The sequence below is a fragment of the Hemiscyllium ocellatum genome, chromosome 32 (genome assembly GCF_020745735.1).
Source record: "Hemiscyllium ocellatum isolate sHemOce1 chromosome 32, sHemOce1.pat.X.cur, whole genome shotgun sequence".
Lineage (NCBI taxonomy): Eukaryota > Metazoa > Chordata > Chondrichthyes > Orectolobiformes > Hemiscylliidae > Hemiscyllium > Hemiscyllium ocellatum.
This window is the reverse complement of record NC_083432.1, coordinates 26293352-26320077: the sequence shown is the minus strand read 5'-3', so window position 1 is coordinate 26320077 and position 26726 is coordinate 26293352. Positions and strand designations below refer to the sequence as shown.

Here is a 26726-nt window from a genome sequence, read left to right as displayed (position 1 = left end):
GCCTGCCATTTCAATACACCACTGTGTTCTCTGGCCAATATCTTTGTCTCAGGCTTGCTGCAGTGCTCCAACGAAGCCCAGGGCAAGCTGGAAGAACAGTATCTCATTTTCTGCTTGGGCACCCTGCAGCCTGCAGATCTCAATATTGAGTCCAATAACTGTAGAACCTGATCACCTCCTTTGACTTCCTTTACCCAACCTACATGATATGAGCTGCTTTCAGCATGGCCTAACCCTTTTCACCCATTACCAGCTTTCTTTTTTTTTTAGATTAGACTTACAGTGTGGAAACAGGCCCTTCGGCCCAACAAGTCCACACCGACCCGCCGAAGCGAAACCCACCCATACCCCTACATTACCCCTTACCTAACACTACGGGCAATTTAGCATGGCCAATTCACCTGACCCGCACATCTTTGGACTGTGGGAGGAAACCGGAGCACCCGGAGGAAACCCACGCAGACACGGGGAGAACGTGCAAACTCCACACAGTCAGTCGCCTGAGTCGGGAATTGAACCCGGGTCTTCAGGCGCTGTGAGGCAGCAGTGCTAACCACTGTGCCACCGTGCCGCCCACATTTTCTCTGGTTTACTATCAACCATTCCTTTTTCTGCCCAATTTTCTTCTCCTCTCTGGGTTCTGTCTCCACCTAACCACTCACCCCTTTTCCCCTCCTCCCCCTTTACTCAACATGTATGCCACCTTTTCCCAGCTACAATCAGTACTGAAGAAGGATCGCTGGACTAAAAACATTAACACTGCTTTCTCTCCACAGATGCTACCAGAGTTGTTGAGTTTGTCCAGCAATTTGTTTTTGACTCAGATCTCCAGTATCCACAATTCTTTACTTTAATTTCTCATCAGCACTGTTTTTAAACTGCTGCTCCTTATCCTAAAACAATGACCTCTTGTTCTAGATTACCCCATGAGGAAACATCATTTCTATGTGTCCTTTATCAATCTTCTTTAGAGTCTCATATACCTCAGTTAGATGGACCACAGAAAACTGTACAAACCAATCTACTGACTATCTTTAGGAAAGAAATATACTTCTAGAGGTTGAAGGTGCATTGGCCGAGAGAGCAGGATTATGGTGTTGCAGTATAGGCTAAATCATGGTCATATTGAGTGAGAGAGTGAATTCAATAGACTGAATGCCCTACACCTTCTTCTACTTTCTGTCTTTCTACTCCAGTAAGATTACGCAAGTGTCTATTCTGATGGATAGGCCCCACCTCAAATAACTGGGACTAACTCTTCCCAATATCCTGGTTCAACCATAATTATACCCCATATTCAATCGTCACCTGTATAATGACCCCCAGAATAAAGTAAGTATGATATTAAGCAGGAGTGTCTGAGTATGTGGTTAAAATGAGGAGACATGGTTCCTTCAATAAATGGACAATGATGTTCTACTCATTTTTGAAATTGATGAACAGGTCAAAAGCAAGCTAATCAGTGTGTTGTATCTGAGTCAAAACATTCACAGGTATTCCAGTCACATGGCTTGACATTCACTAATCTAATCTTTTGGTGTTATTGTGGTGGGAGGCAGTTGGAGTGGGAGTGGTGTTGTGCGGGTGGGGGTTGTTGGGCTGGGGGAGGTGTTGGTATGGGAGTTGTTGTGGGGATGGGGGTGTTGACTTGGAAGTGTGTTGGGGTGGGGATTTGTTGTGGGGAAGGGAATGTTGGGATACGGGTTGTTGTTGGGATGTGGGCTGTTGTGGGGATGGGGGAGTGTTGGAGTGGAGGTATGTTGGGGTGGGGGGCATTGGCATGGATTGTGTTGTTGGGGAGGGAGTGTTGGGGATGGGGGTGTTGGGTGGGGGAGATGTTGTGGGGTTGGGGGTTGTTGAGATGGGGGCTGTTGTGGGAATAGGGGAGTGTTGGAGAGGGGAGGTGTTGGGGTCAGAGTGTGTTGGGGTGTGGGTGTTGTGAGAATGGTGGTGTTGGGGTGTGGAGGTGTTGTGGGGATGAGGGAGTGTTAGACTGGACATGTGTTGGGGTAGGAGTGTTGGAGTGGGGGTTGTTGTGGTGATGTAGGGTGTTGGGGGTTTGTGGGGATGGAGGATTGTTGGTGTGGAGATGTGTTATTGGGGAGGGGGATGTTGAAGTGAGGGATATTGAGACTGGGGTGTTGTGGTGATGGGGGTGTAGGACTGGGAGGGTGTTGTGGGGATGGGGGAGCATTGGAGTGGAGGAGTGTTGGGTTGGGCGATATTTGGAGTGGGGGTGTTGTGTGGATGACATTTGTTGCAGTGGGGGTGTTGGAGTGGGGAGGTGTGTGTGGGTGGGGAGTGTTGGGGTTAGGGTAGGGGTGTTGGGATGGAGAGGTGTGTTGATGGGGTGGGGTGTGTTGGGGTGGAGCTGTTGTGGGGATGGTGGATGCTGAGGTGTAGATGTGTTTTTGGAGCGGGGGTGTTGTGGGGCTAGAGTGTGTGGAGGTGGAGTGTGTGGGGATGGGGTTTTGTTGGAGAGGGGGGCATGTTGTGGGGTGGGGGGGTGTTGTGGGGGTGGAGTGTGTGGGAGTGGAGTGTGTAGGGGTTGTTGAAGTGGGGGGCTGTGTGGGGGTGGAGTATGTTGTTGGACTGGGGAGGTGTTGTAGCTTGTGTAGTGGGAGTTAGAAACTGCAGCTCTGATCCTTTCCTGTTGTGGTCAGGGCTCTGTCAGTGCTGTCCAGGTGAAGGTGTGGAGGGAAGGGGTGGAAGCTTGGGGGAGGGATGGTGTGGGGACTATGCCCAGGGGTGGGGACGGGGGAGAGGATCCTGTCCTGATTAAACACTTCCCCCGGGAAAGGTGTGCCCTCCCACCTCCCGAAATAACTGGGATTTGAAGACGACAGGCGGTTGATTCATTCGTATTAAATGACGGGAGGAGGGCTTTAGCCTCACGCTGAGCTCAGCTATAAAGGAATCGTCGGTCTGTACAAAGCCAGCCAAAGAGCTGAGAGAAACTCACCAAAGGTTGTGAAAGTAACTTTGAGTTTTGTTCTCGGTGACAATAGGAAGGAATCTGCTCAGCTGCAGACTCACCTCTCTCTCTCTCTCTCTCTGCTTTGTTTTTTGCCTAGATTCTAGATTTTCTGCTCGTTTTAAAGACACATTGGTGCTGTAGAAGTCAGTTTCCCCTTCCAGTACAACCAGGAGATCCGAGAGAGTGTCCGCTCCAAACCTGGACCATGGACAGCCTGAAAGTGTTCCTCCTGCTGAGCGTGGTCTTCGCTCACATTTACTGCGATGAAGACCCATCACCGACACGAGAAAAGGACTCGTGGAACATTGACAGCGAGAACTGGCAGGTAATTCGGCCCCTTTTTTAACATACTGTTAACAGCGTGTCTTTCTTCTTGCTGTTGGTGGAGCTTTCTGACTTCAGGTAGCGCCGTGCTCCCACGGTGCAGGCAGCACCGACTGAAGAACTCGAGCAAAGGGGGAGATACCCCCGGCCGGATCCGCCTGTTTTAGCCTGGCTGACTGGGACTGAGGGCTCGGTTGGACACGGGAGAACCCGGGATGGGGAATAGGTGGAAGACCCAGCCCAGGTTTGGTTTTTGCAGTGAGCGGTGGGAATTGTCGGTGTCCGCGCCGGATCCCAATCCCCAGCCCTTCCATTCTGGCCCTCACTTGGGAATGAGAATCCCAAATCGCAGTGGGCTCCAGCCAGTCACACCCCAAACTTGACCAACTCGTTCACTCGAAATATCCTCCGAGAGGCTTCCTTTCCCTGTTTGTGAGACTCGGCGGGTCTGGCAGAGGCGGGGGACAGCAGCGTTAATCTTCTTCAGAACTGAAGCTGAAATGTTCTCCCTGTTTCTCTATCCACACATATTGCCAGCCCTGCTCGCCTTTCTCAAACAGTTTCTGCTCAGTATTTCAGGTCTCCAGAATCCGCAGTTCTTTGTGTTATTCTATCCCTGTTTGCATGTTAAATATTCTCTGTTACAAATGTGCACAGCCGGAGTGTCTGAAGGCCCCGCTCAGGAATTCTCCTTACTTGGAGGATGGACATTGATTTGGGGTCCTTTTCGCCTTCTTTTAAATCGGATCTTCCCATCTCCCTCCTCTCCTTAACCGCTCCACCAACACGCTCTCTCACACACACAGACACACACTCCCTCACTGTCACACACACACTCACAGAGATACATATTCTCACACAGACACAGACTCTCTCCCTCACTCTTACACACAGAGAGACACACACACACACTCTCCCTCCCTCCTCTCTCACACACACATACACACAGACTCTCCCTCACTCTCTCTCTCACACACACACACACACTCCCCCCTCTCTCTCACACACATACACACAGACTCTCCCTCACTCTCTCTCTCTCACACACACACACACACTCCCTCCTCTGTCACACACATACACACACACTCTCCCTCACTCTCTCTCTCTCTCACACACACAATCACAGAGATACATATTGTCACACAGACACAAACTCTCTCCCTCAGTCTTACACACAGAGACACACACACTCTCCCTCTCTCTCTCGCACACACACACACTCCCTCCTCTCACACACACATACACACAGACTCTCTCTCACTCACACACACACACACACTCCCTCCTCTCACACACACATACACACAGACTCTCTCTCACACGCACACACACAGACTCTCTCTCACACACACACACACTCCCTCCTCTCACACACACATACACACAGACTCTCTCTCACTCACACACACACACACACACTCCCTCCTCTCACACACACATACACACACTCTCTCTCACACACACACACACAGACTCTCTCTCACACACACACACACTCCCTCCTCTCACACACACATACACACAGACCCTCTCTCACTCACACACACACACACACACACCCTCACTCAACCACAGACACATAAACCAGTCTGGACATTTTGCAATAAATGTGACGAGAGGCTTTCTAATTCAAATCCAGCTTCGCCTTTATTCCCGATTTCTCAGTCACTTCCCATCCCGTTTTAAAACTCTCGGACAAAACAGGAGCAAGTCAGCGGTTTCACTTCGTGGTTTTAATGAGTTCAGTGACAAACCCATATAGTTTCGATAGAAAGGCATCTGTCATCAAATACTTCGGAAGATAGAAGAGAAATAGAGAGTTGACTGGAGCAGGGCACCAAGTGAAACACTCTGTCAATCAGGGTCTGGTCACATATCTAATACCTAATGTCGGCACCATGTGAGGCCAGACTGGACCCATTCAGGGCTCCTATCCCTCTCTCTCCAGCCCTGCTGTTCTTCCTTCCTGCTGTTCTCCTTCGATAACTTCAATTAGCTCCCTTTCTTTGCATTAGCAGGGACTGACCGCTTCACCTACTAAATAGATTAAAACAGCATTTTAATCATTGATCCTCTATCGAAATGCTACAAGACAATGAAAATGTTGCATTTCATAAATATAATCTATTTATTTTTCCTCACACACATACCTGATTCACTATTCAATTGTCAATCCATCAGACTGTTGTTTGCTTCCATTAAATAATTTCCTCCTCAAATGTACTTCAGCGTTCATGCAAATAAGACTGACAAGAAAGGTCCCTATTTAAAATATTGGGGGGGGGGGGGGTGAGGAATAGTATTTACCATCTTTTTTTTCTATCTTTAGGATGATTTGCCAGAAGACAACAAAATCATGCAACAGTTTGCTCGCCTGGTCAAAAGAGCAAAATTTGATAAATTCTACGGTTTAATGGGGAAACGTGCTCCCGGTAAGAGATCATATCTACCTGACTGAGTGTGGCTCTGTTTCTTTTGAAGGGACTTTATTTACCATAGATGCTGTCTATCCCTGGACGTTAAGTGACTGTAGTCATGTAAGTGCATGTTGTTCCATAAGGCCTTATAACTGTAACAAAAATTATAGATATAACCCACTGAAATGAGAAATGCACCTTGGAATATTGTTTCCATTTTATTTGAGATTGTACCTTGAATTTTGTCTTGGAGTAAGAGACCTGCTTTTCAAAACGCATGGAAGCTTTACCGTATCCGTTCAATATACTGCAGCTTTTAGAATAGAAATTGAGAAGTCTCTATAGCTTAGGCACCAGTACCTGAAGCCTCTGAACATTTTAATAATATCCATTCAACTGCTCTTGTATCCATGTTGTTCTTGCTTATTAGATTTTATTACAACAACATTTGACTGACAAATTATGCCATGTCAGTCTTGCTACATAGTATAGCTTTCTTAAGATTTGTTGGTGAGATTAAATCAATCACGTCATGAATATATTCTTTTAAAATTCGGTTGATGTCTCTTGGAGCTTGTGCATTTTGGATCAATAAAAATCATATGGGCTTAAAGCTGTGGTCAGATCATGGTTTTGACCCTGCATAATCATCACCAAAGACCATGCCTAAATTCATTAATATTTAGATTGTAATATTGTATCTACCAAATCTAACTTGATTTCAAAACTATTTTCAATGATTCTCCCTGATTCATATACAGTTAAAATGTCCTACACTGATAGCAATTAATTTACTTTCTTTCTCAAGTTGCTTCCATTGTGTCTCATGGAGATTTAATCTCTCTCCCTGATGTATTCTTACTTAGGAAGTAATGGGTTTCAGTGATAAGTACGGATTGATTCTTAATTACAAGCCTTACAAGATTAATAGTAAGAGGATGGGAACAAATATAAAAGGTAGCACATCTGCTATGAATGAACTTTGTATAGTTGACTTATTTGGTCCAGGAAGGTCCTGCGTACAATTCCACAAGCAAGGTTCTAAAGTTTTTTTTAGAGAGACGTCAATATAAAATGTATATGTGGGTGAGTGTTTGTTTGAGTCTTTGATTTGATTATCTCCATTGCTGAACAGTCCACTGACATTGTTGAAACTTGTGCCTGATGAATGAACACACGGATGAGTGACCAGAACCTATTAAACACTCACCCCGTCATAAAGAAGTTTAACAGAGGAAATATAAAGAACGATAAACAACTAAATGTGTTTCTCCTTTAGTTTCTTTCTGTTGACAATTCATTCTTACTTTACAGGTCCAACACAAGCAGGTAACCCAAGCCATAAAAGTAAGTCTATCAAGTACTTATGTTCGTTCATTAATAGGAATTGCTAAGTACCATATTAGCATTACAAATCTCTAGCTAGACAAATTGGATAGTTAATTATCAATCATTTCCAGTATCTATAGAGAGAGGAACAGAATACATTAAGTTGACTATTATTCTTTTTCAGAATTGATCTGGTGAACTGGTTAGATTTTAACAACCAGAGAAACTTGACACAAATTTAGCTAACATAATTTAAATTTGGATACAGGAACAACTGCTTCATCTGTGTTCTGTTAGTCATTTGTAAATGTATCATTTCTACTTTTGAGATCTATGGGCACCAGCTTATTACTCAACAATATCTTTTGTAAAAAATATTGATTTATGCTCCTGTGAATTCAATTGACTATTTATTTATTTATAGCATTTTTGAAAAGCATAGTTCAGTTGAGGTTTTGTAGGTTTGGAGGATATAGAAAGGGGAAATGTAGGGAATTAATCATGATAGTCAAACACTTAAATCAGGCATTGACTCCAAAATCCCAAAGTATATCATTGAAGCCAGGTTTGATGGGTAAGTGTAAATTGGTAGAGGATAGGATCAGAGGAATAAAGTTTACAGAAGGCTAAGGATTGGAAGTTTATAATTGTCCATCTGCAAGGAAACAAGTGAAGAATGAGATTCTTGGAGGCAAAATTTGTGATGGAGATCTTATGGATTGGGAAACAAAATTCCAGTTTAAGTAGGAAATTCTGGCTCATTTCAAGGCTAGATGTTAGGATTGTTGGTAAGAGGTAGCGAAGGGATCAAAAGAAGCATCAACAGCTGATGTGCATCTGAATTCACCAAGGGATAGCAAATACGTAAGAAAGGAAAAACAAACAAAGGATTGATCCTTGAAGAATTCTAGAGCTATCAGGGAGGGAACAGAAAGATAAGCCAATGCCAGAAATATTCTGGCGACAAACACTTTGAAATGACCAAGTGAAGGCAGCTTCACTCATTTACATTAGATTAGTTACAGTGTGGAAACAGGCCTTTCGGCCCAACAAGTCCACACCGACCTGCCGAAGCACAACCCACCCAGCCCTATTCTCCTACATTTACCCCTTCACCAAACACTATGGGCATTAAAGTGCACTACGGGCACTACAGTTTTGGACAGTGGGAGGAAACCAGAGCACCCGGAGGAAACCCACGCAGACACGGGGAGAATGTGCAAACTCCACACAGTCAGTCGCCTGAGGCGGGAATTGAACCCCGGTCTCAGGCACTGTGAGGCAGCAGTGCTAACCAACCACTGTGCCACCCACAATGAAGAGAGGTATTTATGGAGAAGGGCTTGGACTTGGTCCATCACATCAAATGTTTCAGAAGTTCAAGAGCATAAGTTTAATAATGAATCAAAGTTACAGTCATGAAATATCGACTACTTTTGTTAGAGCAATTCCTGCTGTGATTGGGGTAGAAACCTGATTGAGAGATTCAAACTGTGACAGGCATGGCTTTTAAAGTTGGCTTTTAAAAGGCAAAGTAAGGTTGAGGAGTGGTTTGCAAAAATGTTTATTTTGAGCATGGGAGGGGATAATTACAGTTTTGAAAGTACAGCAGATTTTACTTGAGAAGGAACTATTCACTAGTCAAATATTAAGAAAGCTCTCAAAGAATTTACACACTTTAATATTATTATTACTTTTTCATTCAAATCTTCTGAATTTAACTAAATAGCATTCTATGCCTAATATTGACAAAATTAACAGTTTTCCCTTTTGTCCCTAGTTTGAGTAAGATACGAAGTAGGAAAATCAACTTCAGTGCGGTTATAAAAATGCCTTTAGAATATCCACACTGTACCAGTAGACCTTATTCACTTTCACACTTTGAATCAGTGCAGCTTCCTTGAGCAAGACTGCTGAGCTAAGCCACGTTTTGATTTAGCTTTGGTTACCAACATATAATGTAACTTGAGTTGAAGGATCCCAATCTCATTTTTCTGGAAACTATGAACATTTCTTCAAAAGAAAGAGGATTTTTTTATCTAGACTAGGTTTAGACCAAATTGATGTACAAGTGGTATCCAAATCTAATATTGAAAGCTAATGTTCACCATTATCACTACAAACACTTTGTTAAACTAAAACATGAAGCAATTATTAGGCAACAATATCTTCTGCTGCTTATAACTAACAGAAGAAAAGCAATGGAGTAGATCTGAGGTAAAGGGAACAAATGGAGTCTCAGAATTAAACAGCTCAGAATAAGGTCATTAAATCCAGCAGGACTGCATGTTAAGAATTATCCATTTAGTTCAAATCCATGTTGTTTTGTACTATCCAAGACACCTTTCTTTTTAGATTCTTTCTTTTACATACCAGATATTCCATGTCTTACCCACTGCTGGCAATAAGAGATCTCTGAAATCTATATCAAGATTTCTTTTGATATTAAATTCTGCCAGCTAGTTATGAAGCACTAACCTGCAAAAAGCTTTCCTTACTAATTTAATCAAAATCCTTATAGCACCTTCCCCTGCTGTAATGAAAAGAGCCCAGGTTTTAGTATTCTCTCATAACTAAAGATTCTTTCATATCATCTCAGTAATCTTCTCTGCATAACCTCTCCATGACCTTTTGCATCCATCCTAAAGTAACATCTGCAAAACCAAACAGAATAATCAAACTGCAGGCTTGCCAATGATTTGTACAATATTCAATATTGTCTTTGCATTTGTGCTGGGTGCCCCAACGATGAATCTTAGGATTCCATGGTTCTTCTTAAAAGAGAAATTTTACCAATTTGTCATAGCTTTTCAAGATCAGTATATAATATAATAACCATTAACAGTTCAAGTACTTGTTAACAATACAGTCCCATAATTAATCCACTTACCTATACATTCCAGGCAATATTATTTATATTGTAATTATTACCAGCCCATATTAATATATTTAACTTTTAACCATGTCAATCCTCAGCCACAGACTCTCCATTTATACACACTGGAGAAATTTAACAGGTCTAGCAGCTCAGTTTCTCCAGCACTTTTTGGTTTTATTTAAAATATCCAACATCTGCAGTTTTATCTACATACTTTATTTCAGCTCATTAACTGCATGCTAAAGCTAATTTTGAAAAGAACTTCAGTGGATATTGGTGCCAGTGACTCACAACAGCAAGTGCCATACAGTTAGTGTTCAGCCCTTAGTAAACCTGACAGATTTAGTAAGGTTTCCCATCACAACACCTTTGAAAAAGCATCCTGATGATGAATGAGTTGCCTAGGAATTTAAAACAAAGAACAAAAATAGATTGCCTAATTATAACTGTAAAATGCATACTTATATAGATTTAAGCACTTTGGCATGCATTATAAGAATAACTAAAAGTCACTAAATAATGTCCATGGTGAGGTGAGCATGACAGAGTGAACTTCATTTTGTGACAATTTAAGCAAATACTCTAAATGTGCAGAGATTTATTGAAAACAATTGCATTTTGTGTGGTAGAGTGGCAGAACATGTAGAATTGCAATGTTAATGACATGCAATGGCAATAACAACACTTAGCAGACTAGAAAGCACAGATGTAGCCTAAGTGTCTGATTTTTATTAAAGGAAATATCAATGATTCCAGTTTGGCCTCAAATCTGTTTATATTTTGGTCGAAGATTGTCCTTTCTTTCACCTGTGCAACCAAGGTTTGAATCCAGTCTGAATTCAAAGGCCAACCTTTGCTGTGAACTAAGGGTCTCAATTGAAATGTTATTAAATAATTTTGATTGTTTTCACATCTTTTGGCATACTTCAAACAATTCAGCACTGATTGGTAATAACACTCAGAAAGTTGTTTGATATAAATGCAGACTATTGGGGGTCAGCACTACAAACTGCACTTTTCATCCATATGTACTTGACCTGGAAGCACTTGATGCTTGAAGTGGGAATGTGTCCTCAGACCTAGCATTGATGCACTAGAAGTCTGACACTGAGCGCTGTTATGGTCAGTCCTGTTATGGGCAGCATTTATGCACGCAGCAAGTTTCTATTGCTAATTCAAACACAAAGATCTCTCAGTGAAAATATAAATTATCAGAGAGTATTTTCAGGATTATAATAGTTTATTAAGCAAATAACTAATCAAATGTATTGATATAAATCTTGTGTTTCAAATATCACAAACTAGATGTAAATATGCTGGGAGTATAAGGTTAAGGTATCAATGTGTGTACATATATGAAATGTAATACAATAGGAAACAGTGTGAGGACTGTTGTGGGCAGCACGGTGGCACAGTGGTTAGCACTGCTGCCTCACAGCGCCAGAGACCGGGTTCAATTCGTGCCTCAGGCGACTGACTGTGTGGAGTTTGCACGTTCTCCCCATGTCTGCGTGGGTTTCCTCCCACAGTCCAAAGATGTGCAGGTCAGGTAAATTGGCCATGCTAAATTGCCCATAGTGTTAGGTAAAGGGTAAATGTATGGGTGGGTTGCGCTTCGGTGGGTCAATGTGGACTTGTTGGGCCGAAGGGCCTGTTTCCACACTGTAAGTAATCTAATCTAAACCTTTTATAGCATTTAGTTTTTGTTATACCACTGCAACTGCCAACAATCCTGCCTTTGAGGATGTCTTACAAGAGTACATGTAGCATTTCCCTCCTGAGGTACTAAGATACAGATAAAGAATTGTTATTGCTTATTCACCTCTGGATAAACAGTAGTAGGGCAACAACATAAATGTAGAGTACCTAGCTTCCCATGCTGGTCAGGCGTGCAATTCTCCCAAAGCCATCACAGCTGTTTCCCCAGTATCAAGAAATATTCAAGGCTGCAACATAATATGCATCACATTTGGAGTTATTTTGCTATTACAGAGGCTGTGGCATTCCCTCTTGCATGATAAACTCTTAACAGCAACTGGAGCCAACCTCCCATAACCAAACATGTTCTGCTTGGAGCTATCTAGTTAGATAATGGTAACATTATCGCTCCCCTTTTTTTTAAATAAGTATGGTGTTTATTGATGCCCCAATTGCTCAAGGGTTTTATTGCATACAGGCATAATTAAAAATTCATCTGAAGCAAATGCTCCAAAGGCAATAGGTAGTTATCAATCACTTGTTACTAACTAATGCATGATGCGCATAATTTGATTGCTAGTTCCTTCTCTTTCCCAAAAGGGCTACGTGCATTTCCTCTTGCATTTAAATATTTATTAGCTTTGTTTTTGAGATTAAACTCCCTGTAAACAACAGAAATCCTTTTATTATAAAGTAGTCCACTCAATAATAGTCCTGTAAATTATAAATTTATTTTAAATACAATATTAGCAAAATACCGGTGGCTGTTTGACCACTTTGAGAAAAGATGAAGTCCAACATAGATTTCAGGATGGTTTTCTAATTGTTTCACTGCAGCATATAAATTGGTCAGTGGTTGTTCCAGCAACAACAAACATGAAATGATGTTGTGAAATATTTTCTGCAATGTCATGTCAGATTGGAACAGGACAGAGGTTACCAAGAACATTCCACAGGATTTTATTTTAAAGGCACAGCGAATTCAGAGAAAATGGGAACTGCAAATATGAGGCAAACATTCCCAAATTGACATCCTAAAATTGTTCAACCCAAATGGAAGTGATGCATTTGGGTCATTAGCTCATTTGTAACTAGTTGAACAAGTTGAAGGACCAAAGAGTAAATATGTGGACATGCCTTCAATTACCCTTTTTGACATTTGTTTTCATGTAGGACAAAAGGAAAATATGTTTATTGGCCTTATGGGACGACGGTCTTCAAGTGCTGGTACGTTATTCACTTTCTGACCAGGGCATGTTTCCCCTTCCTCTTCTCTAATGGTATTGGTACGCACAGCTACAGTCAATCAAATCAACATGAAATGGATGTTTTCAGACATGACTTCTTTCAGCAAACATTTCATCTCACAACACTGGTCGACAAACCAGTTTGAGCAAAGAGACTTGAAATGTCATTGGCCCATGATCCATAAGTACCCCTGCTAATTTTCTGGGGAATTGGGTTTGAATCCCCCATGGCAAATGGCGGAATTTGAATTCAATAAAATCTAGAGTTAAAGTTTGGCCTAAAAGTTGACAATATAACCACTCTTTATTCTAAAAATCCATCTGGTTCTTTTAGGGAAGGAAATGTCTTTTAGGGTAGGAAATCTGCTTTTCTTACCTGGACTGGCCTACATGTGACTCCAGACCCACTCAAATGTGGTTGACTCTTAACTGCCCTCTGGGCAATAAATAATGGTCTACTATGTGACACCCACATTCCCATGAATGATTTTTTTAAATCCACAGGAATGTGGTTGATTCTGAATTGTCCTCGGAAATGATTGAGACAGTCATGAGCTAAAGGGCCTTGCAGCCATGCCTAATTTCTATGCAAGAAGATGATGATCTCCTTTATTATTCATTGCAGCATTTTTATGTTTTTGGTCCACTTTGATGGTCTACTTAAGGGAGAAAATTTTCCCCTTTTGCAGTGACCATTCTCCCAAATTCAGGTAAAGAAAGAGAGGTGGATAGCATAGTCCTCTTTAGTCTGTTCCTACAAGTCCTTAATTTGAGAAGAATTCAGCTTCCCCTCAGTACAAGCCCTTGTCTCTTTACGCTTCTTTCACCAGACACTGGTGCAGTCTCAAGGAATGAGATTACCACCCATACCCCACAATGTTGATAGCATTAATCATGAACCAGGTGAAAACAATTTGAACTAAATTTGCATACAAACTTCAGATCTGTCAAATTCAAGAGAATTAATAAAAGGTTGCTGGTGTATTGGTTCAATCTGATTCCGAAAGGAAGTTTCAATGGGGGTGCTTTCTCTTACTTGCAATATTTGAAAGCACTGACTTCAGTCATGTAACACACAGAACAGGAAATGTTAAAGATTGCATATACCAAAAAGTCAGTTGTCAGTAAAGCATCCTATATTAAATACTAATTGTGAAGCTCCTGCTTCTACACCGATGGTATATTATTTGCAACATCACACTTTCCCAACCTCAGTGTTACGTTGTTGTTCATTGTTATATGGGCTTTTACTAATTAGGAGCTAGATTGTCCAAGTGGTTGAGACAGTGGGAATCAATATGGTTTGGACTTCAGGCCAATTACCAGAGATGACAGGGAATGGTCCCAATTCCGATTTGTCAGCAGTGATTATATGGAACAGAAAAACAATAGATAGTCCAACACGCTTGATGGATATCTCAGTTTCAATGGGTATATGTAAAGTTAGCTTCAGAATCTCTGCAAATGTTATTGACCTTTTTTATATAAAATATCAAACTTCTTAGATGAAATGATAGGCTTCTGGAACAAGTAGGACTTGAACCCCAGCCTTCTGATCCCGAGGGATGGGCACTACTACTGCTCCACAGACACCTTTGACCCATTCTATTAGTTGATGAAAAATGGCATTGATGCAAGGTCTGACGTCAAGGGGGTAGATGTTGAGAATAAAAGAAAGGACAGTTTTAAATATTTTTATTCGTGAGGAAAGTCTTCCAGTTTTATCTAATTAAGCATGAGATGCAAAGAAGTCTGCTGATATATTGACTTTATTGATTTTTTTCCAGAGGCACCACCAGAATGGGAACGAATTCAGTACAACGGTCAAAGGCGCAAATAAGTGGTACAAGTGGAAAAACATCTGAATGTTCTCTACACCGTTCCAACAAGGCGGCGATTTTTGGCTAAATAACCTGTAACTCAATTTGTGCTTAGTTTACCAATCATAAACACTGACGCAAAACCTCCACTTCAAACAAATCTTATATAATTTGTCAAAGCTGTTCAGTATTTTAACCTGTTCATGTGAAACTTTCAACTGAGATTTACAATGATCTAAGAAGCTAAATCGAAGTGACTATCAATACCATAATCTTAAATGCCTCAGAGCTTACACTGGTGTGACGTTCATGTAAAAATAAAATTGGATAATTTATTTTTGAAATTTGCTTGCATTTAAAAATATTGTAAAGTTATAATTGCGTGCTGGCAATGAATCGGGGCTCAAAGGTATGTGTACTGTTAATTTCATTCGTTTGGTTTAACTACATTTAGTTGAACTTATAAAAATAGGAATTTGGTTAAAAACACTTTGACAATATTTGTACAGTTATCCAGAGTTGGTTGCAGATATTAAGAGTCTCAAAATTCAGAATTCATTGCACAAACGTAAAATAAGTTTTGAAATAATACATTTTTAAAAACACACATCAAATAGAAGTATATGATGCATCAATCACATAATTTACAAGATACAAATACCTAAAGTTTACTATTTCATTCAATTGGCTTTTACATAAAGCAAAGATATATTGGTTCATTTTTCATGTCAAGTTTTATGGTATATTACCTCCTGATTTTTTTCAAACTTCAAGGGAAGCAATCTTCTACATTATTAACAAAGTGTTTGTTTTCTGTATCTGATTTCAAATGATGATTAGTTATGTGTCTGTTCTATTAGACCAATAAACAAATAAGCAACTTTAAAGTGTAAACAGTCTGTATTGTTCTCTTCTTAAACAAAGCCCAAATGCAATTTTGTGAACAAGAAATAGACTTGAAGAGTGTTACAACTAAAAAGTCATCGTGTAATTCAGAAACAGGGTTTGACATTCCTGTGTTATATTGTTAAAGATACAGCTATACCCATGCATCATAACTGAGTTAATATATTCAGCAAGTGGTTGAGCCATATGGACTAGAAAAAGTAACAAAACAAATCCTGAACTGATTCAGCTCTTCTCAGCCAGTGTAGGAATTAAAACAAAAACTTTCCTCAACACCACAGCCTTAGGGAAAAAGCAACTGGTCAGGTCACTGGGCACGAACCTCAGCTGGGTGTGTAGCAATGTTGAGGTGAGCATAGTATTGAGTTTGACTGTGATCAAATGGCCTGCTGCAAATCACTGTAAAGGTAACAAATACATAATTGCCATGGGACCAGTTATTGTCAAGTAACAAATGCCTGTGGGGAAAGAAAATACCTCAGAATGAGAGAGGAGAAAATAGAATTAGTAACAAGTGTGGATATGGACACAGTGACCAGAATTATCATAAATGTTCATTCAATAGAACTGGAAAATGAAGCATTAAGGACATTCAATACATTTAGGAATAAAATATTACATATTTCATTTCTCTTGATCATTGCTATTTATCTTTCATATACTAATGAAGCCAACAAGTATAAATCTAATACAGAAATAGTGTCAGTCAATACATATATTGACCATTAGATCTGGGGCACTGCAAACCAGTTTAACTTTCACTGCCTTGATTTAAAAAAATTCATAAAGAGCCCATCAAAAAAGAAAAGAAAATGAAATAGACAAGATAATAATTACTCAGCTTTGCAAGACTTTGTTCAGTTGTGCTGCCTGATTGAAGCAAATTTGAGCATTTCACATGATGGACTTGTTATCTGGGTATAAATAGGATTGCTCTGTGAAAATACTTGATAAAAGATAATTATTATAGATGAGTGTCTTAGAAAACCAGGACAGAAAATTGGGTCAAATCTGCAAGACACATTGTATTGCAGCTGTCTGGCTGAATTGTTTAACTCACCATCAAATGGCCATGGGTGAAGTTTTGCCAGGCACCTTTCAGCTGGTTAATAATGCAGATACTCATGAATGTACTAATGTAGCTTGTTTATGTAATAGCAAATTCAATTAAAATGATCACCTATCATCGGCATTCAATACATAAATTGAAAATGTGTTGTTCACACTAGTTGATTGCATCTGACAGACCTCATTGTAGAGCACAAAAAAATGTGAATTTGCCTGAAAAATGAAAATATAAAGCAAACATCTTTAATTTTAATTTACCAGTTAGGTTTATACTTATATTGTTAATGCCATTATATAGCTTTTCACTCATACTACAAAATAAAGTCCCAATAATGGCCATATTTCTCTCTTAAATGACCACAAGCAGTTATTGTAACTAGTTCTTTTACAGCTCTTCTGAGACCTAGCATCAGTTGTTCTCTGATGCTGAACATTTTAAATTATAGTATTTCAAATTGATAACACTAAGACAAGATGAACTGTGCTAAATAGTTTTCCAAATAGGAATAGGTACAATTCTGGAAGAAGCAGGTGAGTTTAACAAATGTGTAGTCATCTATTGGCAGAAATGCATACATTGAAGCTGTGTGAATTAGGCAATATTAATGAACAACATTCAAGGTTAGAAACTGTTCTCAGTAAATTACCAAGGGTTAGTGAGAAGAGGCTGACTGACTGACTGACTGTGTGGAGTTTGCACGTTCTCCCCGTGTCTGCGTGGGTTTCCTCCGGGTGCTCCGGTTTCCTCCCACAGTCTAAAGATGTGCAGGTTAGGTGAATTGGCCATGCTAAATTGCCCGTACTGTTAGGTAAGGGGTAAATGTAGGGGTATGGGTGGGTTGCGCTTAGGCGGGTCGGTGTGGACTTATTGGGCCAAAAGACCTGGTTCCACGCTGTAAGTAATCTAATCTAATCTAATCAAAGATGGTTAAAATCAGGTGGATTTATCAATCCTGAGAGTTGTCTAGTGAGCTCAAATAAAAAATGTGCATGTGTAACTATCATGTCTGGACAGAATAGGGCTCTGCTTTAATATGCCATGCTTGAATGGCATGTTCAGACTCACAGGTCAGCTCACACATTAATAAAAGGTCATTTAACCAAGATACAGTAGTGTTTCTAGAACTAAAAGTTCCTTCCCCTTCCCTGGTATAAGTCATTGCTTCCAGGAAGTGGGAAGGTAAATTGTTTCCTTTTTTTTACTGCCCAAAGGCTTTCCTTGGTGTATACTGCAAGAGTTCCTATATTAGAATATAGGCAGAAGATGGTTACTGATCCAGCTATGTAATATGCTCGTAAGAATGAAGAGGCAATACTGGACAACTCATAGCCTAATGTTCTTTCACACTCCAGAAAGAAAAGTGCTGAGCTACTTTCAAGTGTTCGGTAAAAAATCAGAAGGGTATAGATCAGAATCTTAAACTGAAACCCAAAATTGCTTTGAAACTAAAATGTCTGTCCTACTGAGTCAGTGACAACTGTACTGGTTTCTTAATAATATTCATGTTATGAATACATAGCTCCACCTTTAAAGGATTTGCATTATCAGGCCAAATGCTTTTTGTTCCATCTCCACTAGTTAATCTAGTTGATTGTTCAATCAACATCTTTCCATTTCCTTATCTATTATTTATTCTTTCACACAAAATTCAGATTCTCTGAATATACTTCAACATGTGTCTTTCTTTGCTAACTTCATCGTATTGATTTTGTGGATATTGATCTCAGCTCTGCAGCTGACACAAATTTCAACTCACTCAATTTCACCTGAAGCAATAGCTTAACAGCTGCCTGGAGAATCCCACACAGTAGTAAAACAGGCTGCAGCTTTGTTTTCGGAACAGTTCAATTAGTTCCTGCATTGGCTCATAGTTTTACTGCAGTTTCACCATTTTATTACTTCAACATGGCTCTCACTTGTCAAGTTTTTCACTTATTTCTCTTGGAGGTACTGACATTTTGATCATATTGAGAGCAATTGCTCTTCCTGCCTCATCCTAGTAGTTATTCTGAGCGATATACTGGACGGGTTTCATTTCATTCTCATTTGTTGACTCCTAGGTTAGCACAATTTTTTGCAAGATTATTTGATAGCATCTTAGTAAGAGCATTAGATCAGTATTAAATGACAGGGCAGACTTGACAGGCTAAATGCCCTAATTCTGGCACGATGTTCCTTTTCTGTTTGGAGTATGCAACGAGATGGCCCAGGTATCGTAATTAAGATCAGTGATTTTTTTTATATATATGTAATACATTTTCCAGACTTGCATTTTGAGAAAACAATGAGAAAATCTCTGAATGATACAAAACGTAACAACCTACCTTGCAGTGAGCATGACAGCAACAGACATTAGAAGGTCATAGACGAATACTGAAATGGGCAAGTGGCAGGGGAAATTTTATACAGATACTGTGGAGAATTCACATTTGCAGAATTCACATGCAAAAAGGATTACAAATTTCTGAAAGTGACATGTCATGTTGGGATGGAAATTAAGTAGTTGTTCCTTAGCTTCATTAGTGAGGGCATGGAATACAAAAACAAGGAAATCATGCTAAACATTCACAAATCACTGATTTGACTTCAGCTGCAGTAATGTGTATAGTTCTGAACCCCACACTTTAAGAATGATGTTAAGGTCCAGGAGAGGCTGCAAAGGAGATTTACCAGATTGTTGTCTGGGATATGGAGTTCAGTCAGTTGGAGGGTTTAGAAAAGTTGGTATTGTTCCCCTTAAAATGGATAAAGTTAAAAAAGAAATCTAACAAAAGGATTCAAATTACGAGATGAGTTAGATTTTTGCGGTTGGGAGAAATTATTTCATTTAGTACATGGACCAGTAACCACAGAACATATGCGCAAAATAACTGGCAAAAGAACGAAAGCAAAAATGGGGAAAATAACTGGAAGACACTATCTGACACGAGGGTGGAATAAAAAAAAGCTTTTAAAAAGACCTTTGGATATATACCTAAAGAATTGTAGGCTATAGGAACATAGTTGACTGTGAGACAGCACTTTCAATGAAAAGGCTGAATGTGCTCCTCCTTATCATAAAACTTTATTCGAAAACTCTAATGTAAATTGCAATCTGTTGCAGGGTAATTCTCTACAACAATTATTGAGGTTGATGAAGACCAGCAACAGTAAAGTAATGCCAAGTTTTAAACCTCAAAATTCATACAAATGAGAAACAACTGATACAAAAAGATTTATTGTGCAGTCTGCAGTCTCCAAGCAAATTATGTGAATGGAGTTGAGCATTGTGCAAGATCATTAAAGTAGATTTTTGCACAAATTGCTTTCTTTTTCATGGTATTTAAACTATTCCAGCCTCTCTGCTGCTTTAGAACTACTCAGTCAACCTATTGTCTCAGTCATGATATTGAGAACTTCTCAATAAATGTAGTAAAATCTGTGGTTAGTAAAGAAACAAATTGCTCCAACAGTATGAGCAACTGATCGCCAATTAAGAGGCTAATGCTTCCCATCCATCTGTCCCTCCAATTGACTTCTCTTAGTTATACATTATAAATATAGTTCATTCCAGTGTGGATTCAGAAATATGGATGCAACACTACGTAGTTGTAAAGCATTTTTTTGTCTTCGAAAATATATTGCAGATGGTCTTATCTCATTTGAAGGGAATTGGCTGCAAGCTGATCGCAAAGAAAAGTTGTCATTATTAGAAGGACAAACGTATGCCAAATGGATTTCAACCAATGCAAATAGGTAGTCAACTACTTTGGAGTTACAAAAGGTAGAGAAGGGTATGTCCTGAAAGGTGAAATACTAGAAACAGTGAAGGTCCAAAAGAGAGTTGGTGGTCCAAGTACCTAGAACATTTCACATAAACAGGCATGGAACATAATCACAAAGGCTAATAGAATGCTGGCCTTTATATTTTCTTCCCTGCCTTTAGGTAGGTCTGACCCACAGCCACAACCTCTATCATGTCTGGGGTATGGAGACAGGTCCCAACGCCACCCGGCAGGAATGGAAATTAAGCCCTCTGCAGGACACCAATCTGCCAGCCAACTGAATCAATTGGCCTTGTAAGTAATGGAGCTTTCTGTGGTAGCATACACTTTTACAGGAACTGCTGGAATTAGGGATAGAGACAGTATAGACTCCGATTCTTTCGAGCACATAGCTGACCCAAAACCGCTCCTGCTCTTATCACCTGCCACTGATGTATGTTATGAGGATTTGCCAGTGGGTTCTTAACCAGTTTGTTATTGTTGTGCATCCATCATTTTCCTTGGTCATCAAGTCAGAGTGGATTTAAACTCAGAATCAGAGGATCTAAAGCAGGGGTACTACCAATCATATCACAAGACCCACCCACCCCCTCCCTCCAACCCCTTCATACAAGGCATTAGGATTCATTCCTTAACTATAAAACGCTTGGTCAGACGACATCTGGAGTACTGTGGGCAGTATGAGCACTGTAGCTTAGGAATAGTAATTTATTTTCATTGTCTCTCCTCATTCTTCTTACCAAAATATATTACTTTACCGTGTCCAATGTTGAATCGAAATTGGCACATATCTGTTCATTTCATCAGTCTGAGTATCTTCCTGATGTCTGTTGTTCTTCATTTCTGAATTCCAGAACTTTGAAAGTCTGCCCTGTATGTTCAAATCTACAGGTTGTTTTTTATGTAAACAAAAATTCAGTACTAATACCAACCTTTGAGAAACATCATTGCATACTTTATTTTGGTGTTAAAAAAAATTGCCTGCTACCATGCTGTGTCCCTTAGTTAATTTTACATTATGCTGACGCTGTTCCTCTTCGCTTTAGTTTTGTTAAAATGTGCTTCATGTAAACTGTAGCAAATATAATTTGAAAATGTACATTAACAACCTTTACCACACTACTCTCAAATCTTTTTATTGATCAAGTAAAAATTCTGTGCTGACTTTCGGTGCACACTCCATATGTTATAAAATATGGTTGACTCTTAACTGCCCTCTACAGTGATGAGAGTGTGGTGCTAGTAAAGCACATTGCAGGTCAGGCAACATCCAAAGAACAGGAGATTCAATGTTTTGGGTATAAGCCTTTTATCAGGAATGAAGGGCTTATGCCTGAAATGTCAATTCTCCTGCTCCTTGGATGCTGCCTGACCTGGTGTGCTTTTCCAGCACCACATTCTCAACTCTGATCTCCAGCATCTGCTGTCCTCACTTTCCCCTGCCCTCGACAATGGCCCAGACAGGAGGCTGGAAGATCACAGCAAGCTAGGCAGCATCAAGAGGTGAAGAAGTCGATGTTTTGGGTGTAACCCAATGGCTCAGCAAGTCACTAAGTTCAAGGTCATTTAGGGATGGTATACAAATGTTGGCTTTGCCTGTGATGCCTAGATCCCACGCAAGATTATTGTGCTAACCATTTTGCAACTAACAATGTTAGGAATCCCTGGAATGGTAGGTCTAACATACGAGGAATGGCTGAGGATCCTGGGATTGTATTCATTGGAGTTTAGAAGATTAAGGGGAGATCTAATAGAAACGTACAAGATAATACATGGCTTGGAAAGGGTGGACGCTAGGAAATTGTTTCCGTTAGACGGAGAGACTAGGATCCGTGGACACAGTCTTGGAATTAGACGGGGTCAATTCAGAACAGAAATGCGGAGACATTTCTTCAGTCAGAGAGTGGTGGGCCTGTGGAATTCATTGCCGCAGAGTGCAGTGGTGGCTGGGACACTAAATGTCTTCAAGGTAGAGATTGATAAATTCTTGATGTCACAAGGAATTAAGGGCTACGAGAATGCGGGTAAGTGGAGTTGAAATGCCCATCAGCCATGATTGAATGGCGGAGTGGACCCGATGGGCCGAATGGCCTTACTTCCACTCCTATGTCTTATGGTCTTATGGAATACCGGCATGTAACCTAACATGTGTTCACCTTTGCCTGATTTTTAACAGGGGATTAATGTTTGTAATCCTAATTCTTTGATACAATTTTCAGATCTGAAGATGACTGGAAGATTGTAGTCAAGGCTGCTGCAATTTCCATCCGGAATTCCTTCAGTAACTTCAAATGAATCCTATCTAGACTGAAAGAATTCCCACTGAGGTGTGCCAAAACTTATAACTTCCTCCTTCTTGCCTACTCTAAAACTATCCAGTCTCTAATGCCCTCTTCTGTACTGCTCCATTGGCAGCAAGTTCTTTTGTAGCAAAGACAAAAAAAAGAAGGCTGAATCTTGTACCTTTTATGACTAAGTGCCAGTTGCATCATACCATTGGTGATCTGGTGAGATTTCTTACCATATTTCATCAAACTTTCTCATTATTACCAACACTGCCCTTATAGTGATTCCATCCCTATCTTTTCACATGCTGTTCCCAAAACAATTCATGGTATCACAGTAATCTGCTGAAGATCTGGCATCCCTTGTGTCCACACGATCTTTAAAACATCATTGTGCAGCTAAACACTAGCAACCAGCTTTGCCTCTCACCAGCAACATCCTGCACAGCAGCAACAAAGTAACACTGCTAATGGCATTCTGGCTGAAATGCCCCAAACACATGCAACTCCATTCTCTCACACTCATTGTTGTTTAATTATCAGACCACTCTGTTACCCTCTAAGTATCTGCTACTCTGTCCCCAGTGTTTATTGGGGATCTGTAGCCTATCATATATAAATAAACAATAGGACAATACCAAACAAACTTTTATTTATAGCAATTAAAAGCAAACACAACCAGAATAAACAGAGTTAAAAATCACACAACACCAAGTTATAGTCCAAAAAGTTTATTTGGAAGTACTAGCTTTCATAGCGCTGCTCCTTTGGACTATAACCTGGTGTTGTGTAATTTTTAAACTTTGTACATGACAGTCCAACACCAGCATCTCCAAAGAATAAACAGAGGCTGCAGTTTCCACTCCTCCACCACAATGCAACCCAGTGCTAGATCATGACCTATGATTAGTCCAGTCCTTGATTGTCTATTGCACCCAGCTTTCATTTACTGGAACTGTGTGTCAATCAGATCCTATCTGGTTTGTAGCACCTCACACAAAGGAGAGTGACCTCCTCCCCAGTGTCCTCATTCTCAGTAGACCGTTTCTGTTCTCCCAGTTCCTCAGCAATTATCACATTGCCTGTGCCTTCTGCAATTGTACAGAACACATCAGGATGAAGCAGCGCACTAACTGGAGTGACCCCAGCCTCTCAACTCTTCACCACAGTCCTTCATCCCAGTCGACCACCTAACCACTGCACATCGTGTAATCATATTTTTAGGAGCCCAATTATCTGCTTCATCATGGTACACGCACTGATTAGATGAAGGTGCCACACATTTCATCAAAAAGGGAGTGCTTGCTTCACCTTCCCATGAAAGATCTACATCAATCATTCAACTTTCTATTCTATTCAATGGAGCCCATCATTATACTTCCATAATATACAATGAAACAACATATCCATCCTCCTACAACACACTTGGAATTTCAGAAGTAGTGGGACTATTTGGTCAGTATTCACCTCCTTTCAAGTCATTGCTGCTAACTTCTACATTATTGAGATGCCAATGTTAGATTTGGGAGCACTAATGGCATGGTGCAATTCACCTTTGACTGGCATTTGAAGCTTAAATATGTTTACTCTGCATTCATTGGAAACATACGATGAAATGATTGCTCAGTGAAGCTGCAGTTTACAAATGATATGCTTCACATTTCCCTTTCAGTGACCTAAGTCCAGCAGACATGATCCCATGATTTCACCCAACTAATATTGACTCCACCCACCTTGGATGTTGTACCAGCCATTTTCTAGATGTGAAATGCTACTAGAGAGTAGCAAATAATGGCTGGGAATGCATTGTGCGGTGGACACGGTAGGCACCAAGCTCTGCCTGATAGCCAGGTACTCTACCCAGAGCTTCCACATATGCTTTCACTTTACACTATTCTGAAAGTCCATTTCCAACCAGCCTCCCTCCAACATGAAAGAACCCCTTTGCATCCTCCTCAGCAATCAACATACAGATAACCAGGACTGCATTTGCCTCAGACATCTGACCAACTTTGACAAATAGCCCTCAGATATGACTGACCAGGCCATGTGTTTTGCAGTTCAGCGACTGATGACTAGTTTCCCAGACTGCCTGGGATGATTCAACTGGACTGATCATCACCCACTCCCCCGACTAAACTTGGCCACACCTTCTGACTGTGTCTAGTCTAAGTGGATGACTGACCATGGCCGAGTCCCTTTACTGTGTCTGTGACTGATGGTACCAGAACCCCTGACTGACCTTTGACAAGACGAAGGGCCAGTTCCTATCCACTTGCTGACATGGTCATACAGCATATTTACTACACAGGCTGCTGGCACATGTTGCAGATGCTAAACTGACAAACTCAAGATGAAATCCTCAACCACCTGACATCCCTCATAACCAAGCAGCCTGTATGTCTGAATAAAACAGCACATCAATTTGTCAGCATTGATATCCTTTAGTTTCTCGTCAAATCATGTTTACAGGCATGCACAACACAGCAGGCATACAGTTAGCATACAGATAGGTTCTAAATGAGCAAACAATTAAAGATCATACACCCCAGATATGCAGCCTGGTCCAATCTGTGAACTGGGTGCCTACCCTCTGCAGTGCCCTTGCTACACCTTTTCAGTGCTAGTTACTGTTGTGCTCTGCAATACAGGTCCATGCTTAAGTGTCCTGCAAGTAGATCAGGACAAGTGGATTGTGAGATGTTGGCAAGTGTCAATGCCAATATCTGTGGATGGGGGATATGTGCGGCTGATGGCCATGGATCAGGGTCTGAGCAACATGGAGACCATTCACAGCCTGTGGTGAGCTGAAGGCACCAGGTACATGCTGACATCCACGTCGAGAATTTGAGGTATAGCTCATTCAGTGAGATAGTAAGTTGAGTATTGGAGGTCAGTTGTATCATTTGTAAAGCATTTAACAACATATAATTCCCCTCAATTTACAACACAATCTTGCCTCACTCTCTGGCAGACAGGTCACACGATAATGCCACAAATCTCACTGTAGCCCACATCATTCAAGGCCCTACAGGATTTCAATGATAATATTCATTTTGCACCACCGCCATCTCAAGTGCATACCCTTATTGATTCAGGCTTTTTTTGACCACATATTGACTATTTATTAGCTTATAAAATACATTTGTAGTCCCTTTTAATTATTAACATTATTCTGTTCTGCTACTCATTGTGCCCCTTTTATTTCTCATATAGTTCTCTAACGATCTATATTCAGCTTGATTCTTTGCAGCATCACAATCCTTAAATAATTCTATCTACATTATCGTTTGTTTAAAGCAGAGGGATTTCTTGGAATATCTAGAATGGTAAAATTGGCAAGGAAAGAAACAAAATACATCAGCGTCCACATAAGCAGTTGCTTGTCTCCCAACCATAACAGCAGTAAATGCACAGGCAAACTCAAAATTATCTTAGGTTTAGAGAAGAGAATTTCATTCCTCATTTAAAACCACTGTCGATCCATGTTTAAATAGACTGTACTGAACCAAACTTGAAATGACTGTTACATTTAGATAACAATCTGAAAGTGTGCATTTGATTCATTAGAACACTTACAAATGTGCAGCAGTAAAGAAAGAAGGTAGAGTAGTTAGATTCATGTGACATTTTACGACCTCCAATAATCAATGGAGCTTCCTTGCTCTTTATAAGGAATTGGAGCAGACAATTTGCATGCAGCAAGCTTCCACTATCATTGATGAAATTAAGGATCACAGTCTGATGATAGATAAATATTCACCAAAATTTTGAGAATTAATGTTTTTCTTTGTAACTTCAATTTTTTTTATGAATAGCTATGTGGACTTCTTATCATGGCAGATGTCACAACCATCACTTGGACTACTAGAAATAACCCATGTTGTAAGAACAGACAAGCACACTACCTAATCAGATAAAAATTAATTTACTATCAAATCATCATACTGATTAGCTTAATAAATGGGATTTTATCTAAAATAAATACCCAGCAACAATTCTACTAATC

At 40.2% G+C, this 26726-nt stretch overlaps 1 protein-coding gene across 2 annotated transcripts; it reads left to right on the top strand.

The window, feature by feature from the left end:
* The first annotated feature begins 2881 nt into the window (after nt 1–2881).
* On the top strand, nt 2882–15559 carry LOC132830924 (protachykinin-like). Of its 2 annotated transcripts, XM_060848875.1 has the most exons (6): nt 2882–2967; nt 3075–3302; nt 5634–5736; nt 7036–7068; nt 12800–12853; nt 14661–15559. In XM_060848875.1, exons 2-6 carry the CDS (start codon nt 3183–3185, stop codon nt 14711–14713), a joined length of 363 nt encoding a protein of 120 aa, XP_060704858.1. In that variant the 5' UTR covers nt 2882–2967; nt 3075–3182; the 3' UTR covers nt 14714–15559. The 2 variants fall into 2 exon arrangements, with proteins under 2 accessions (XP_060704858.1, XP_060704857.1); XM_060848874.1 differs by having other exon boundaries at nt 2930–3302.
* The last annotated feature ends 11167 nt before the right edge of the window (nt 15560–26726 follow it).

Excerpts from the sequence above, each read along its gene's own strand:
- LOC132830924 (XM_060848875.1), top strand. The coding sequence starts at position 3,183 with ATGGACAGCCTGAAAGTGTTCCTCCTGCTGAGCGTGGTCTTCGCTCAC. Across the intron at positions 5,737-7,035 it reads AATGGGGAAACGTGCTCCCG|GTCCAACACAAGCAGGTAAC; the intron begins GTAAGAGATCAT and ends CTTACTTTACAG. Across the intron at positions 7,069-12,799 it reads AGGTAACCCAAGCCATAAAA|GACAAAAGGAAAATATGTTT; the intron begins GTAAGTCTATCA and ends GTTTTCATGTAG.